The sequence below is a fragment of the Onychostruthus taczanowskii genome, unplaced genomic scaffold (assembly GCF_017590055.1).
Source record: "Onychostruthus taczanowskii isolate IOZ18803 unplaced genomic scaffold, ASM1759005v1 scaffold31, whole genome shotgun sequence".
Classification (NCBI taxonomy): Eukaryota; Metazoa; Chordata; class Aves; order Passeriformes; family Passeridae; genus Onychostruthus; species Onychostruthus taczanowskii.
Window position 1 is genome coordinate 6,806,333 of NW_024500461.1, and position 17,398 is coordinate 6,823,730.

A 17,398-nucleotide genomic window follows, 5' to 3' on the forward strand; every position below is an offset into this window, starting at 1 on the left:
GGGGATATGGGTTGCTCATGGCTGCTAGGACTGCAAGAAGATTCTATTATTCTTTTACAGCTCTATCCAGAGCAGGATAAAAGCAGGTAGTAGAGGTAGCAAGCCTGCTTTAATTGGTCCCATGCTTAATTGGAAAACGTATTTTTTTTTATTGTAGGTAAGAAAAAGATTAATAATTAATTTCTACAACCTTTTCCCTTATGCTGTGGAAGATGTTACAAGAACAGGTGTCAACAGACACCAGGACACAGCTGCACACTATCAAGCCTGGTGCTGCTGTGTCACGCTTCTTTTGCAGGCAGAAGATGCAAAGAAGAAAAGATACGGCAATAGCTGTCGAGATGGTGCTAAAAAAAGTTTAACAATAATCATGTACACACAGAATTTGAAAATACCTCTGGTTTTAAAGGCAAAAGGGTAACAAGACTCACAGTCCATGCTTCCCACACTAGTGTTCCTAAACAAAGAGACTACCAAGGGTTTAATTATTGCAGGGAATGTTACCTTGGGATCCATCAGTCGGAGACACTGTCCCAGCAGAGCTACCCAGGACCATACCAGAGAAAGCCATGCCTGACAGTTTTATTTTTTCTGACTCTGACAACAAGAAACCAGGATTATCTGGCAGCAGGAACTCTAACTGCCAAAGCACTGTATATGATACATGGGCTTTTACAAAAAAATGCAAGTTACCCCAAAACTAGTGACATAAAGCATTTATAAACAAAGGACAGTTTTCATTGCAATCTGATAACTCAAACCAAGAGCCTGTTAACATCAGATATCCCCTCCTCTGACCAGAGCTCATGCTCATATACAGAGCTTGGGGAAGAAGGAGGAAGCAGGGGGATGTTTGGGATGATGGCAATTGTCTCCCCGAGTAATCCTGCCCTCCTGGAGATACCTGAATACCTGCCTGCCCATGGGAAGCACTGAATTAATTCCTTGTTTGGCTTTGCTTATGTGTGCAGCTTTTGCTTTATCTGTTAAACTGTCTTTCTTTATCTCAACCCATGAGTTTACTCACTTTTACTCTTCCAATTCTCTCCCCCATCCCATCCCATGGGGGAGAGAGTGAGTGGCTGTGTGGGGATTAGTCACTGCCTGGGTTTAAACCACAAGTTGAAAGCTTATATGGATCAAAACTCTGAAGTAAATCAGCTGACAGGCTCCCACTCGTCCTAAGTGCTAGACTTAAACCAAGCCTTTTGCCAGATTATACTGCCACTCTCCTCCACTAAGCCAGCACTTTTTGGTTTTGTTTGTCACTCCTTGATATGGAGTGACATACCTCTATGCCAACAGATTTAATTTATGCAAACTGTTCTTATCAAACTCGCTGCAAGACTCAGCCTAGAGATGGCAGCATTTGCCACAGCATCATCTAAACCATTGGCTGGAACTGCTCTAACAAACACAGCAAATCCAGCTCTCCCCTTGTTTTTGAACTTATCTCCAGTTGTTATATGAGCATGAGGGGTGGTGCCCAGAACTAGTTAAAAAATCCAAATATTAAAAGACTCAAACTGGATAAGAAAAGTCTTGGGCCTTAGCCCCCGCTACAATAATAAGTTTAGAAATAGTGGGTTGAAAAACCATTTTGGTCTTCATTGTCCTCTTGGACTCATAATAAAAATTTCTCCCACAACAAAGTAGAATAAATAAAACAAAACTATTAAATCAAAACTTTTTGATAGATCAATACACAGACAAAACAGACAAATAGGGAATGAAAAGATTTATTTTTTATTCTTTAGGTACTTGAAGTTTCAACCACTGTCCTATGGAAAAGAATGCTGTGCACAAAGAGCCATACCATCCACCAATTAATTTTCCAAGTTCTTCAATTCTATCACTGACAAATGACCACATCTCAGAACAGTTTTTGTGTATTCTAAAAATTGCTTGTAATCAAGACATTCTCTCAATTCCAGAGATGTAGAAATTTTGCTGCTTTAGTCAGAAATGCAAAATAGAAAGTGTAGGAGAATGGACTGCAAGCAACCTTGCCCTGATGAATTACAGCTGTGCTAATTATCAAAGAGGAGGAACTGCCTTGCCCTTAATAGGACAAGGCTGTGTCCAGTGAGCATGAATGTTATAAAAGAGTAGGTTAGCTGGCTGAGGAGGAGACACAAAGAAGGAGAGAGATGGAAAAGGAAGAGCTTTTTTGCTGGCCCTGCTGTGAGGGGCTGTTGTTGGAGCCTGCTGGAGTCAGAGTCTGCAAGGGAAGCCTGCAGTCAGAGTCTGGGAGTAGTTGGAGCCTGCTGGCAGTGCTATCTACTGCAACAGTACTGAACTTGATTTGGAAATTTAATTTTAAGTTACACAAGTACCAAAGCAGCAGAGCATTTTATGGTATAATCAAGCACGCATATCAACGGTTTGGGCAATCAGTCTCTTCTTTCAGCAACACAAAAATCTCAAAGAAATAAGTACATTTGTCACTGGTCCTGCTTCAAGTCTTTGCCCACAAGCATTGAAGTGACGGGGTGCATAGAGGCCCTATGCTCCAGAAAAGTCTTGACAGCCAGGTCGCGACTCTTGTCAAAACTGTAAAGATCCCTGTAAATAAAGGAGTGGGGGGAGGCACCATTACAAAAAACCAGGAAAATAATACAACAGGAATTTTCCCAAGGTTTTACTTTTCCCTCAAAAGCCTTGCCTTAATGTGCATCCTAAGCTTTTTTCTATGCAAAAAAATGTCAGCAAGTGGAAAGTGCCTCTGAAGATAATCTTGTTCACAGTATACTGAGAATTCTGTATTATTCAACATGCACAATAAATGCATTTCAAGTATTATTCATTCCATTATACTAGAAATGTCAACAACGTGAGCTCCTGCAATTTGGAGATTACTTTTACCTGAACAATGGTCGAGTAAACTTCATCCTGCCCTGATCTGTTGCCATTTTTAAAGCCAGAGGAATAGCTTCTTCCCATTTGGACCTGATACAGAGACGCAGCCATCTGGATGTGGAAGACAAAGTTTGCACTTACAATTTCATTTGTGGTAGCATAGTGGTTGGTTATCTAATGATTCTGTTCCTATAAATGCTTTGAGCACTGCTGTGTCATCATGGGAATGAGATTCTAGCTCAATATCAAATATTTAGTGTTTTACTAGCACACTACATACATCAACTTTTTTGTACAACAGGAAAAGATTGCAGCCAAGTTCCTCCAAAATGGAGGATTATTTTCTGCAGCTATGTATTTTTTATATTACAATAGTGTCCAGTTGTATCACTCAGAACTGAATTATACAGCACTTGTCCCATTTGACAATGGATAAAACAACCAACCAACCAAATGAAATGTCACCAGCTATTATTTTGTTTTAAAAATAATGAGTTCTGAAGTTCTGAAGAACTGTGATACAGCACTTGTCCCATTTGACCAATGGATAAAACAACCAACAAACCAAATGAAATGTCACCAGCTATTATTTTGTTTTAAAAAGAAATTGATCTTGTTACAAGAAGTAGAAACCATACAATATGTTTAAAATACTTTGTTATCAGGTTCCTTTGCTAGCATGCCAGATTAAAATAAGGAACAACTTATCTGCTGTCCACTGAGTTCTTCTACTAGACTGTATTTGCCCAATTCATGAATAACAAGATACCACTCTAGTAAGCATGATGCCTGCACGTACATTTACAAAACAACAACAACAAAAACCCCAAACCCAAACCCTGCCCCAGTTCTGTAAAACAGGATGTCTCAAGTGAAGCAGGACAACTTGTTTTATGAAAACATTTCATATTTTAAAAGTGCCCATACTAGAACAAACCTGAATCTTATTTCAGAGTTGTTTATAGCATTGAAGTCATATACTTCCTGCATGCGTTGGACATGTGATAATGGAAGAGGTGCCTGAAAAAGAAATTGCATAGTCAAAATAAGCCAGAGGAAGACTTCAAGCCAGGAATTTCAATAATAAACAGAGTAATTCAAGATGATTGGTGCTATAAAGAAACTGAAGTCCTACCATGACAAATATTTTATTTGTTCCTTTTATCTTTTCAGTGTATGGAAAGGGGCAAGGAATAAATATTACCTAATTCCCATATTCTGTTCTATTAAAACATTCAAGAAAAAGTATTTTTGTTCAATTTTATTTATAGCTTATTTGCTATAACATCTGATACAGACAGATTCAAACACCTCATGGTTTTGTTTTTAGCTTTCAATCCAAAACACTTGGTTGTTGTTCATTAGCTGAAGAGGCAGACATAATAAGGGAGGCAAGGCTGAAGTTTTCAATTACTGTGCATGCTGAGAGCAAATTAATTTAGCAAAACATAAAAGAAAAAGAGTAGCTTAATTTCAAAGCACGTTAGAGCTTCTATGTCTGCTTTTGTGATACCAGAATCAAGTCATCCCAGGTGTGCATTTACCTCCAGAAGCAACAGTGCCAGGAACTCAATTAACTGATGAGATGACATTTCCTTCAGGTCTGCTGAGCTGAATGAGCCCAAATCACTTTCTTTTGCCTAAAAGAGAACAGGGACTTAATTTTTAATAGGTATTTCAAAATGCAATCAGGTGTAATTTTCTGTTTTGATATTCACTCTTTTGAGCCATTTCACTTTAAAAAGATACTGATTTGTATCTGTGCAATAAGGGGAAGGGAGGGACTTAAGCTGCTGTCTGATGTTTGTACACTTCACTTATTTTCTCTCCACTGATCTTTTTATCCCCACCGACTTTCTGTTAGTTAAGTGAAAAATCAAATACTTTTCTATAAAAAGCAACATTCAGATAAAGAAAATTAAAAGATAGGATGCAAGTACAGTGAAAAGCTACAAAAGTAACAAAAGGAGTGTACACTGAATTCTCTATTAGTTGTATGACTTTTATGCTTCAAACTAGGAGAAAATTATGTGGTATTAATTAATATACTTTAGGTACCAGTTTTTGATGGGAAATGCATACTAACTCCAGTATACCATAGAGGAACTACTGCTAATACAATATAATCAGTAATGCAGAGGTACCCCAGCATTTGTTTTTAAATCAAGCCATAATATCAGGGTTTCAAAAAGAGTATTTTCCCTTTGGTTACTACATATGTATAACAAGAAGTTGGCTCTGTGCCTTGTTAAAATATGGACTGCACTTCACAGAGAGAAGTCACAGATAATCCCTTGACTCTACAATGAAGGTCTAGTCTAGGAAATGCAAAATCAATCCCTGGCAGCCATACTGTAACTATAAATACACACACTCTCAACAAATGAGAGATTTTAGAAGAGAATGGCTCACTTTGTGTAACAAAATATTAGTTTTTCAAAATAGAGACACTTCAGCATTCTTTAACCACTCACTTGGATCCATCTTTGGCTCAAGGCAATGCAAGCATTTGATAGTGTCGTATCATACCTGTCAAATATTACAAACAAAGGCCCACATAATGAAATAACCACAGAATAAAAGACTGAAAACATTAAGAGTGACTATTTTTACTGCTATATACACCTACATAGTACTAGGGCATTTCCCAATAAAACATTTATAAGACTTTCATCCTGTTTACAAACTACTTCATGACTTTTAGGAAAATCACATGCAATCTGGAGAAGGAAAAGATGAACTACAGAAGAGTGCAGCTTACGTAGGCTTCACTGGTGGCATTCCTGGAGCATGAAACCACGAGTTCCAGTCAACTTTATCAAGAATATCTACCTACAAAGCAACACAAAACCTCATTAAATTTTAAATCTAATTTTAGGATTTTTTTTGAGAAAAACAAATATATTTTCAATCTTTTTATTTGTTTTGATAACATTCCTCCAATTACCCCTAAGAATCCTATACAGATTACTTTAAAACAAAGCATGCCCCTCTACAAAAAGAAAAAAAATAAAAGGCATCTTAATGCAAACCCATCTTCACAAGGTTCCAGATTACATCATATTAAGTTCTTGAAATAAAGAAAAGAAATATAAAGAACTTTAAATAAGTTCTGACCTAAGTCAGAATTTCACATAATTCAAAGGTTTCAAGCAATCAGTTTTAAATATTACCCAACCTTATCCTTGAAGTAGGAGTACAAGAACTTTTTCCAGTCCTCTGTCACTATGCTCTTATAAGCAAACTTCTGAACATAAGCCTTCAAGAAGCCAATGAAGACATCTAACAAAACAGAAAACATTTTAGTGTTTGAAATTAAGGTGGAAAACAAAAACATATAAAATCTGACTAATGGTTACCTGGTCCTCCAAGGAGCTGTTCGAGGTAAAAAAGCAAAGCAAAGCCTTTCTCATATGGCACAGAGGAATAGGCAACATCAGGATCAACTTCATCCAGATTAATGATGAGGTTAGTTACAGGATTTTTATCTCCAAGTGTATTTATCTGTGTCAAAGACACAAGAACAGATATCAGTCTAGGAAAACTGGCACTCCTGCAGATCTGCACTAATTCTTTTTAAAAAGGTATAAACCATCCAAAACTGAGACAGCTTCATTTCAAAGCATTCTCCTTCTTTTTCCTGAAGTTATGAATCTTCACAAACCTTAAATTACTAAAATTTAGAATCAACCACCCTGTGCTCCAGCTGTCTCAAAGCAGTTAATTACTATCATGTCTGTCTAACCATGAGCACCTATTAGTCTGGCTATATTTATCCACTTATTAACAAACTATTTGAACTACATCATTAAGCCTTTGAATTTAAAACCTCTGTTGACAGAAGGAGAAGCGCCAGGAAAACTTCAGCTCTGAATAGGGGCAGAAGAGATTTCAGGCTGCTCAGGGAACTAGTAAGAAATCACAGACTAGATATCTGAAAACTGAAGTTTGATTATGCTACCAAAACACAAAACTAAACAACCCTCTTAGACAGCAAGAAATTAGTTGTTGGCATGAGGCACTGGAAATTCTGATGGTCATGGCTGCAGACAATTTTGATTAACTTTCAGCTGCTTACCAGCATGCTAACAGGTAATACTGCAATTTAGTTATACCCAGAACAACCAGAAGAGGCTGTAAAGATGTTAGTCCTTACAGAAAAGCTTAAAAGAATTCAAAAAGCTTTATCTAATCTGAGTAGATGAACCTATTACCTTGGGTAGCAATCAAACACCTTGGAATCAAAGTTGTTCATCGTCTAGTAAGAAAGCATTAGGAAAGCTGACAAGACAAATGTTATTTGTGGGAAACAGGTATGTGTATGATGACTTTATTTACTGTATTCTGCAGCTCTCGCCAACCTCCTAGGGCCTGGAAGTGCCTGAACTGCTCACCAAACAACCGACCACCGATCCTGCGTTCCAGGTACACAGTATGACCCTCATTCAGCCTGGGAAGACATTGATGAAGTCAGCACTGGTAGGATGGTAAGATGAATTTAGCCAGTCTCTTTACACATTAAACTTAAAATATGATTTGCATTGCATTGAACATCATACCTACCAAAAATGCTCCCATGTTTTGTTGGTTACCAAGTTTCCTGTCCAGCTATGAGAGATTTCATGTGCAATAACCTAAAACACAAAAACAGATCCACCATTTAAAAAGTCAGATTCCAACAGAAAGAATAAAATGTTGGTGGGATCTCATTTGCTATGTTATGTTCACAAAGTCAGTTAGCATTCACAGGTCTGTAGACCTATCCATATGAATTCTGAGCAGAGGACTCATGCTACCCTAGCTGACAGAAACAATTTTCAACGTCCAGCCTGCGAGCCATAGAGCCATACTGATCAACAGCTTGGTGTAGGTAACTTGTTTATGAAATCACATTTCAGAATACAGAATACCAAGTGATGGACTAATACTGCTTTCTCACCTAAGCAACTTCTGCAGTGGGAAAGCTAATGATGCATGATACATTAAAAAGTATCCACGTCAAATATTTCAGTATTCTTTGTTTAAGACAACCTTTTTTTTTTTTTAAAGTTTAGCAGTACATCAGTCTAGTAAAAAGACATAGGCAATAAAATTGCATTCAGAGTATTCAACTTTGCAGAAAAAAAAGACACATAGAGGAAGAAGTTATCTCCTAACGATTTTGATGAGGCCAATTCAGTTGAGATTTTCAAACATATCTGTACACAGACGTTGTGGTTTAACAGGACAGGAAAAGAGTTATAGAGCAGCTAACCTCAGGCTGCCCCCTGTGTAGACAGGCACCCATGTTATTTCCGTCTGTCGGTTTTGTATCTATATCTACAAACAGATACTTTACAGAGTTTACTTAAAATTAACACTCACTTTTGTAAGAATTCTTGACTTACTGCCTTAACTTTTCATTTCCCCAATGAAAAAAAGACCAAATTTTTAGGTATTTATTATAAAGGAATTCAGATACATCTTCAAGTTGTGTTGTACTTAAAGAGATGAAGCTATTTTTGACTTACGTTTGATAGAGATCGATCACCTGCCTAAAAAGAAAAGGGAAAGACAAGTTAGTTGTTAGGTTCAAGTCAGCCTCAAAATAGATCACTTCATGCAATTTCTTGTATGTTCCCTAACTCCAAAGGAGGCAGGAACATTTACAGGTCTTTCTAGGAAGAAGACTAATCCAGCTTGTGTATTAATGTCCATCACCTAATTGATATGCAATCCCTAAGGAAAAGCTGATTTTTATCACAGCTATACTTACCAGCAGTGTTGGAGTTACAAAAGTAAGACAAGGATTCTCCATACCACCATAAGGAAAAGAAGGTGGTAAGACTAATAAATCATACTGTCCCCACACATAAGGTCCTGCCAAATCTTCTGCTGTTTTCAGCATAGCTTCAGCCTGAAAAAAGAATTCACATTAGTTTCTAAGATGATTTCTGACTACAAACACTGAACAAATAATATGCTATTGATCCCATGTTCCATTCCCTTTCGCCTTGGCAAGTCCCACATATAAGACAAGTATGGGACTGTATCAATATGTATTTTCAGTACTAAGTTTGTACTGCAATAGAATAGTAGCATTTTGTGGGACGGGAGGTAGAGAAAGGAGAACTAAAGATGACCAAAACAGTGAACTGTAGTCTGTTTCTTTTCCAATACTATGTGAAATAGTTATCTTACAACACCGTTTTTCGTTGTTGTTAATTACTCACCTCAGAAAATTCATAGGCTGATTTATCCACTAGTTCCTTTTCAGCCCACACCAGTGTCCTTGGGCCAATCTTTCTGTTGAAAGTAAAAATAAATGCCAATAAGACAGTACGAACCAGAAGTAATTCCATGGGAAACTAATACAGACAGCACATGTGTAACTGTGCTCTTGAGTAAGCCACGTTGCAGAGGCAACTCATTAGAGAATCTTTGTCTGCTTTTCCTCTGCATTGCTGAAGCAAAGCCTTAGAAAACAAAACAAACAACACGCATGCATTATTCAGCACAAAGGAACAGGAAAACCACTTACAGATTTTTAAACACTATCAAGCCCTAATATAAAAGCATTACTGTGGCCTAGATTAACACAACCTTGTGCCAATGAGAAATGAAGCTGAAGCAATACTTTTCTGCCTTTGACAGAAAAGGCTTATCTGTTAACTAGGAAAGGAGATCTATTCCCTGTGCTAAATTTTAAACACTAAGGGCTTTTTCAGGTCTGAACTCTTTTATGTTGTTTCTCTAATTTACAGCACAAGTAAAAAAATTATTCAAGAGCAAATCAACATACATGCAGTTTGATACAAATAAACTGGTTAACTGAATATCTAAGACCCTTTAAATTTAGATGTAAGACCAAGAAACAATTTTTTAAAAAGCTCAAAATATTTATTGTGGTTATTAATATTTATACATTGTACAGATTCACTCACCTACTTTCTAAAGCTCCAACCACTAAAGCAAACAAGTAGCAAGGTACGGGAACCTAGTGGAGAACACAGGAAAAAGAAAGAAATCTTATTTGTAATGTCAGTTATCAGACTACTGACTCAGAGAAGTACAAAAGTATATAAATAAAGAAGTTTTCCTCCAGAGTTTCCTGCCTTAAAGGCAGGCACTGTTTTTTCAAAAACAGTTCTTGCTCCCCAAATGATACTCCTTTATCTACAGGATGTACTTGCTTCACAGATGTTTCAGGCAAAACCCACAAAACTGTAAGTATCATCTCTGTTTGAAAAAATCTGCATACAAAATTCCTGCTGGTTTGATTTCTCTTCAAAAGAAAGTCAGTTCTCCATATTCATTTCAATTCCACTAAATTTTATGGAAGGAGAAGTTAAGAGATACTGCTCAGATAAAGGGCAGTTTTATCACACAGAAGGATGCAGGAAGAGCTTTAATGAAGTAAACAAGAATATTTATGGATATAAATATATTAAAGACAAAAGATTCAGGAAAAATCAAAATGTATATATTTGATTTCCATGTTTGGAATTAAAAAAACTCTAAATGTTTTCTATTTCAATGAAAAAAACTCCTAACTGAAGTATCTTTATAGAGAACTGCTTTCTTCAAGTGCTCTGGAAAGAAAAGGGGATAATACAGCCATCCCTGTAAAAGTTCCACTTCATCTGAATTTAAACAATGTAAAATAAGTAAGACTTTAAAACATAATTAGTTGGAGACACAATTTCAAAAAATTTTATTCTATTATCCACAAACCATTTAAATATTGTATATTAAAATACCCATATCATCATCTGTGTTTTAATTTTACCTATTAACCCACAGAACATATTATAGAAAAGAACAAAGTCCCTTGACTTATGTTATAGATGAGTTAAGAAAAAACTATCAATACACCTTCACATTTTGATGTCCAATTTGTTAATTTGACTTTTGAAATTCAAATGTCAACGACTGTAAACTCGTTTTTACAGAGGTTGCTCTCCACTACCCTTCTTTCCAGCCTGGCTATGCAGGAGCAGAAAAAGTAGTTTTAGGTAAGCCTCAGCACACATATATATCCAAAGCTTGATGCATTTGCCTTTTTCATCTGAGGAAACAGACATCTCTTCTAACAAATCAGTGTCAACATCAGGCAATGTGTCTGTCCTTTTTCATGTCTTTTTTAATTTATGTATTTTGTGTTTAATGTGTTTTCTTTAAAGAAAAGCATGTATTTTTTTAAAAAAAGTAATGGTTTTCTGTATCAGAAAGTGTAGCATAATTTCAATTACACCAAATGTTATTTCTTGTATAGGTCCATCATGCTTATCAACAGTGTATTCCTAGATAACATTCATCTCTGGATTACACAGACAACATAGCAGTCTTCTGTACTAGACTGAGAATGGCAAATGTTTTGGCTCCACAGAGAGGGCAGAGCACTGCCTACTGATGAGCTCACAGATAAGGGAACTGTTTTTTCCCCTCTCTCAGGTTTCACGCAGCAGCCAAATCAAACCCGACAGCTGCTGCAGTTCCGAGTACTCTGACCCCCTCCTCTCCTCCAGTCACATCGTACCATTCCTCCTTGCAGTTATTCAGTGTCAACAGCCCAGATCTTATGTTAATTTTATCTGCTTGTTCAGCAAAATGAACTGGGCTCACCAGAAGAGGTCATAAACACCAAAAACTGTGAGACAAAAATGCTAGAATAGCAAATCAGGACTGCTGCTTTATGAGCAGTGGAATTATTAGACAAGCTGCAACACTTACTAAAACTTCCAGAGAATAGTTGTTGCAGTGTGCTTTTATACTTTGTAATACTTTGTAATAGTTTTGATTTTGTATCGCCTCATTCTCCCCAGATGATGTACCCCTTTTTGTACCCCCTTCCTCTACCTATGTAACCATTCTCCTGTGTTGAGATCATCCCCCAAATCCCCGCCCTGGCTCTCTGTCAGTCACTCAGCATCCCATCCCTTCTATCTAGATCTTTCGGTCAAAGCCATCGAGTGATTAGCCCGAAGCCAGGGGTCAGCCCTCCAAGGATGATGTTATACGCTATCCCAAATGTCCATCCCCTAAGGCTGTATCCCTGGAGGGTCTTTATTGGTCAGCAAATGTATCTACCCTCGGTTTCCCCTTTAAATGTAACCTTGAGATTCCTTTGTCTTACTCTGAGCATGGGGCATTATTGAGGTGTGTGGGGCCCCTGGGGCGCTCCGAATAAACCTTGGACTGGCCTCTGTTCAGAGTCGGCCTTTTACCCTCCACCGATGTCTCCAGTGTCTCTTCTGCTGCAAAGGCGACTAGCCTAGCTGCCCTCAGTGCCCTCGGGGCACCAGAGAGTGTCCCCCCGCTGTTGGTCACTTCGGGGCTGCCCCCCCGCTGTTTGCCGACCCGGGGCTGGCCGGGGTTCACTGGGAGGCACCCAGAGAGACGGAGACAAATAGTAATCTTTGATTGGCTGGAAATACTTTCTTTCCATAGAAACCAAAGTTTTCACATTCCAAAAAAAATTTCAAAAATTTCTTGTCAGAATTTGCTTAACTTCAAGCTAAAAATTGGTTCTGATGCTGAGTTTCACGGCTTAGATCTTGGTGAGCTTAAAATTTGCAGGGTCTCTTTTCCAAAACTTCCTCCCATATTATTTGCATCTGCACTATTTTCTAAAAATCAGTGCAGACAGAAAGGGTTGTGAAAGGACTAGTTTTGAGTATTGAAACATTTTCAAAACTCGAATTTGGCTTTTCTGGGAATGCCAAAAAAGACCAGTAAACACCACCAGCACCAGCAATTACTGGTTGTTTTCTCAGAGCTGGAGTTCCATAATGCCTCACATTTCTGGAGTGGCAAAGACCTAGTGAGTCACATGATTTATCCAAGACATCAAACCCACACCTGAGGTGCTTGTGAGCTGCACAGGTGAGGAAGCAGACCCTGTGCAGCCATTTCCCAGCCCGAGCACTCACGTTCTGGCTGAAGCGGTAAACCTTGTGAGCGCCGTCCTCTGGGTCGGGCGCCTCTCCATCGCGGTTGGCGCTCATCAGAGCCACCAGCTCCTTTGGGACGGAAATCTGAAAGGGCACCCAACCATAAGCACCACAGCTGACACTCCCTACTACACGCAGCTGATAACAAAAAGCAGCCCAGATTTGTTCTGTTGTTAGGTCATCTCTGTCAGGTAGAACATAAGGCATATGGAAAATGTTGTCATGAAGACAGGCAATATTGAATTAATCAGAGGAGTACCTCCAACAGAATTCAGACAACTGAATTGTAATGTCACAGTGCACATCTATCTTGCTTTTTGCTTCCTTAAAACTATTTACACCAGGACTGCAAATATCCCCTAGCTATATAGGGGAATATATTACTTATGGCATACATAAGAGCCTTTTCAAGTGTTTTTTACTTCACAGCACGCTTTGCTGTCTTACTGTCAGCTTTTCCTGCTTTTAGAGCATCTTTCTTTCTTACTACTGCATTTTTATTTCCTTCTGCAAATAGATACATAACAATGAAAAAAGAGTTGACATATACAAAAAGGAAATGGTAAAGTTAGAGAACTGCCACAGCAAAGATCAGCTCTTTCCTCTCACATTAAGCTGAAAGTTAATATTCTGATTTTATATTAGGCCACATGCTAGCAGCTACCAAAAACCCCTGACCAATATAAATTCACCCACTGTAGCAATTGTCTTCAGTTAAGACACGTGATTTAGGTTCATCTACCTCTGCATAGTAGGTTAGTTTCACAGCAGGTGTGTCTTGGCATGGAAAAATGGCTCTGCAGTGGATAGCCTAGAGAGGGAGAAAGGAAAAGAAGATAAAACAAAACTGTTTTTCTAATGCAGAGGACTAGAAATAAATCAATTAATACACTATAGTGCAAGTCTATACAGCTCCTCCAGAGAATTCATTATCTATAATCCAGTACTTCTATCACTTAGAGCTTACAGGCCTTTGTAAAATGAATAATACTGGGTAAGGCAGATAATAGACACAAGTATTGGTTGTAAAGGGCCATATGCTCTTCAACAAGGGTACTGGAGTGGTTAAGCAGTTCCAGAATAACCAAAGTGTAAACATATAATAAAATCTCAACAACATCCTGACATTAAGTGTTTTCATTTAGGACCTTTGACACACACAGCTAGAAGTTACAGGCTACTGCTCTTCCCCTTTCTAGCCTTTCTCTCCAGTTCTTTAGAAACCAAGGGAAATTACAGTGGTATGTCAAGAAGTTTGGAAAAAATGAACTCAACCTGGCACTGGCTGAAGAGGAATGGGTGTTTCTTTCCAGAAGTTTGCTCAGGAGTAAACCACTGGAGAGCTGAAGATTGTGGAGAGCTTTCAAAAGAGATTTCAACAATTGCTTCTTGTCCCCTGTGTAATAAAGAACACAGTCAGACTGTTTTGACACAAATCCTGATCACACCGAAATTCCTCTGCAAAGATGTCTGAAAAACAGGTCTGCAGCACTGTCTCAAAAGCATTAAAAATGAGAACAAGTATCATACTAAAAGCAATAATTCCCTTTCAATTAGGGTATTAAAAATTGCTAGCTGATTTCATTTTTTACATTCCAATACTTTTATTATTGTTCTCACTAACCAGAAACTTTTCCTCTTCTCTTCAAGGAGAGCACAGACCTTTTCTTTCAACTATTTGGGCCAGCTACATGTACATAGTTTTGTCACAGCTAAGTAACCTTGCACATGTAAGTGTAAAAAACCCTCTGCAATACACAAAGAAAAAAGCACAAAGCCATGCATAAGAAGATACATGACTGAATAACATAGAATAAGCATTCTGTACATAAAAAAATTTAGATTTTGTGTCTGACATTAATGTTCTGTAAGTATTATCCTTAAGAAGAAAAAAACACCCTGAAAATTATTAGTAATTACAGAATTAATTCTATTAACAGTTGGAGTTAACAAGAAAAAGAAATAATGCTCAGATTTTATTCAGGGTTTCAGAACTGGTGTCAAGTAAAAACTAACAGTTAGTGTAAGACAGGTGTCAGTTTGCTAATGAGAGAACACACACCAACCTGACACACTCATACTCTTATTTATTAAAAACATGTCTTAACCATAACTGACACCCAAAGCACATGGAAGTACTTGCTTCTGTTCTCAGAAAGTTCCAGATTACACATGCAATCTTGGAAAAAATAATCCAGCCATAAATCAGAACAAACTTCAGCTAATCAGAGGAGTTGGACACTAGATAAGCTGACCAGGTGTACACATATGGTTTATAACCAGATTCCTGGTTTATAACTTATTCCAAAGTACATATTAGACAAGAAAAGTGAAAATAACTGCTATTACCATAAGGCACCTTGCTTTCTGAACAATCAGACTTCCAGTTATAATTCCCACCCTTTCCTATCATTGTTTTATTGATAGTTACATGGGGGACTATGTCTCACACTAGATTATGAATTCCTAGGGTCACAACTCACACCTCCCTCTTTTTTTTCTTACCAGGAAATTTAGCACTTAAAAAAAAAGGCAGCTGAAAGTCAAATAAAAGAAATGGGCCTATATTTCTGATGTGGTCTGTTTGCTCAAGTACTTAATTTGTTCAATTTCATAAGAGACCAGAAGTGTTAACTATTTATGACATTCCTTTCTCTTCCTCATTATTTGTGTTTCTTAACTGCACTAATTCAGTGTACAACATTAAAAAGAAAAAAAGCTTGGAAACCAGACTAAACTGAAAGAGTTTTTAGAGGTAGCAATGAGTTCTAAAAACCAAACAATAAGAAGTAAGAAGCAACTTGATATTCAAGTGTATTCAAACAAGGGAACTTCCTTATACAATCACAGCTTTCAGCTTTGGCACCATGGAGGACTGAGATACCACTGAATTACAACATACAAAGCAAACTGCCAAAAAACATACTGTAATTTGGCAACACCTTTTTAATTCATGCACCTTAAGAGGTAGACCATGGTTAGTTCACTCTCCATCATGCTGCTGAAACTCAAGTTCCAGCTTTCAGGGAGTTGGAGTTAGCATAGCCAACAAAATAAAACTTTGATTATTTGAAAACATGCTCCTATCTAATCATAGTGGTAACCTGAAGTTCTACAGAAATGCAGAACCAGCCCTTGTATAAAAGAAGATCCAACTGGGGCTATGGCTCCACATGCTCCACACTGTAGCAATTCTAAACCAGGTAGTTAAAGCAGAAACAATATTACTGATGAGAAGCACTGGAAAAATTGTGATACATTTCATATCATTTTGCTACTCAGTCAAGTTCGTAATTTTGTATGTGATACAAGGTCTGGGGACAGGTACAAACACTCCCAAAGTTTTGACTACTGAAAGCCAAATGTGACACTAATCTATAAGATCCTACCAAATGAATGCAATACCCTGATTCTAATTTGTAAGTCCCTTTGCAAGCTTTACTCAACAACCCTACAGGCAGACAAGCAGCTTATACAGTGCATTTTCAAAACCACGCAAAGGAGCAGGCAAAAGTGTGTACCTTCTTAGTTCATTTGGAAATGTGATTTCTAGAGGGGTCCCCTTGAAACTGTGCTTTTCTCCAAAAGCAAACTGTGCATCCTGTCCATTTACAGTCACTTTAAATACCTGTACATCTTTTGTATCCAGGACCTGTGATAAAGAACATATTGCATACCAGTTAAATAGTGTAAAATAATAAATGCAGCACTATGAAATCTTAAACACAAGTCCCTCTGAAAGAAAAAGTATTTTCTAAGTAAAACCAGAAAAGCTGACTAACTGTGTTGATTACCTGGAGCCAGCATTTTAAGAGAGCAGCACTGAACTGGGAAAGCCGGAGAAAAAAGAGGAAGAAAACAACTTCTAACCAAAGAAGCGAGTTTATTAAGAAAAACTACAAAGGTAACAACTCCACAATACTGCTAGGAAGTGAGGAGAACGGTATAAAAGCCCCTGCTAAGGCTTCAGTCCTGGAACATGCCACTGCAAATCCAGACCTTCATGCAATGGAAGGTGAATTAAATAGTGCAGTACTCATTTTTAGCACGAATGAGGCAATAGTCTTTATTACTATTAGGACTGGGCTTTTACCCTAAATAAATAAGAGCCAAGCACAAAAGGATCTTATGGAGTCAGCATGAGAAAAGGCTAGAACCCCCGAATTTCGAATATAATGCGAAGTTTAGGAGGTTCCCTTGCCTATTTCCAGAGATACCAGAGAAAGCAGCCGGCATAACGAAACACATAGGCGAAAAAGAGATCTAAATCTAGATTTCCAGTGATTTATTCCCATCTTTTCGTCAGCCTGCTCTTCGCCGCTTTAAAGGGAAGAGACAGTCTTGCCCTTCCCTTGCGCACCGCGCCGGCTCTGGGTGGCTAAGCGGGAACCGGGGGCTGCGAGGCGCTGTCAGGCTCCAGCCGAGCAGCAGGCACGGGCAGCGGGTCCGAGGAGGGCCAAGCGACGGGGAAGGAAGGAAGGACGGAGCGCGACGACGGCCGAGGAAAGAACGGGAAGGAGAAGGAAGGCGGCAGCGGCGCGGGCTCCGGGCTCGCCCCTCACGGTCCGCGAGGTCCCCTCGCGCCCCCCGCTCTCACCGCCCCCCCC

The 17,398-nt window shown here is 38.4% G+C and overlaps 1 protein-coding gene across 1 annotated transcript in view; it reads right to left on the reverse strand.

The window, feature by feature from the left end:
- Positions 1 to 1,725: 1,725 nt before the first annotated feature.
- The window catches only part of LTA4H (leukotriene A4 hydrolase), a 15,958-nt gene continuing 285 nt past the window's right edge, over positions 1,726 to 17,398 (reverse strand). Inside the window, exons 2-19 of the mRNA XM_041409791.1 lie at positions 16,313 to 16,443; positions 14,067 to 14,187; positions 13,534 to 13,602; positions 12,771 to 12,875; positions 9,783 to 9,835; positions 9,072 to 9,144; positions 8,615 to 8,755; positions 8,370 to 8,393; positions 7,423 to 7,493; positions 7,198 to 7,309; positions 6,219 to 6,363; positions 6,038 to 6,141; positions 5,621 to 5,691; positions 5,334 to 5,388; positions 4,404 to 4,499; positions 3,797 to 3,879; positions 2,866 to 2,970; positions 1,726 to 2,565 (exon numbers count right to left, since the gene is read on the reverse strand). Coding sequence (XP_041265725.1) covers positions 2,445 to 2,565; positions 2,866 to 2,970; positions 3,797 to 3,879; positions 4,404 to 4,499; positions 5,334 to 5,388; positions 5,621 to 5,691; positions 6,038 to 6,141; positions 6,219 to 6,363; positions 7,198 to 7,309; positions 7,423 to 7,493; positions 8,370 to 8,393; positions 8,615 to 8,755; positions 9,072 to 9,144; positions 9,783 to 9,835; positions 12,771 to 12,875; positions 13,534 to 13,602; positions 14,067 to 14,187; positions 16,313 to 16,443 — 1,680 coding nt within the window. The 3' untranslated portion in view covers positions 1,726 to 2,444. The remainder of the gene's footprint in view (positions 2,566 to 2,865; positions 2,971 to 3,796; positions 3,880 to 4,403; positions 4,500 to 5,333; positions 5,389 to 5,620; positions 5,692 to 6,037; positions 6,142 to 6,218; positions 6,364 to 7,197; positions 7,310 to 7,422; positions 7,494 to 8,369; positions 8,394 to 8,614; positions 8,756 to 9,071; positions 9,145 to 9,782; positions 9,836 to 12,770; positions 12,876 to 13,533; positions 13,603 to 14,066; positions 14,188 to 16,312; positions 16,444 to 17,398) is intronic.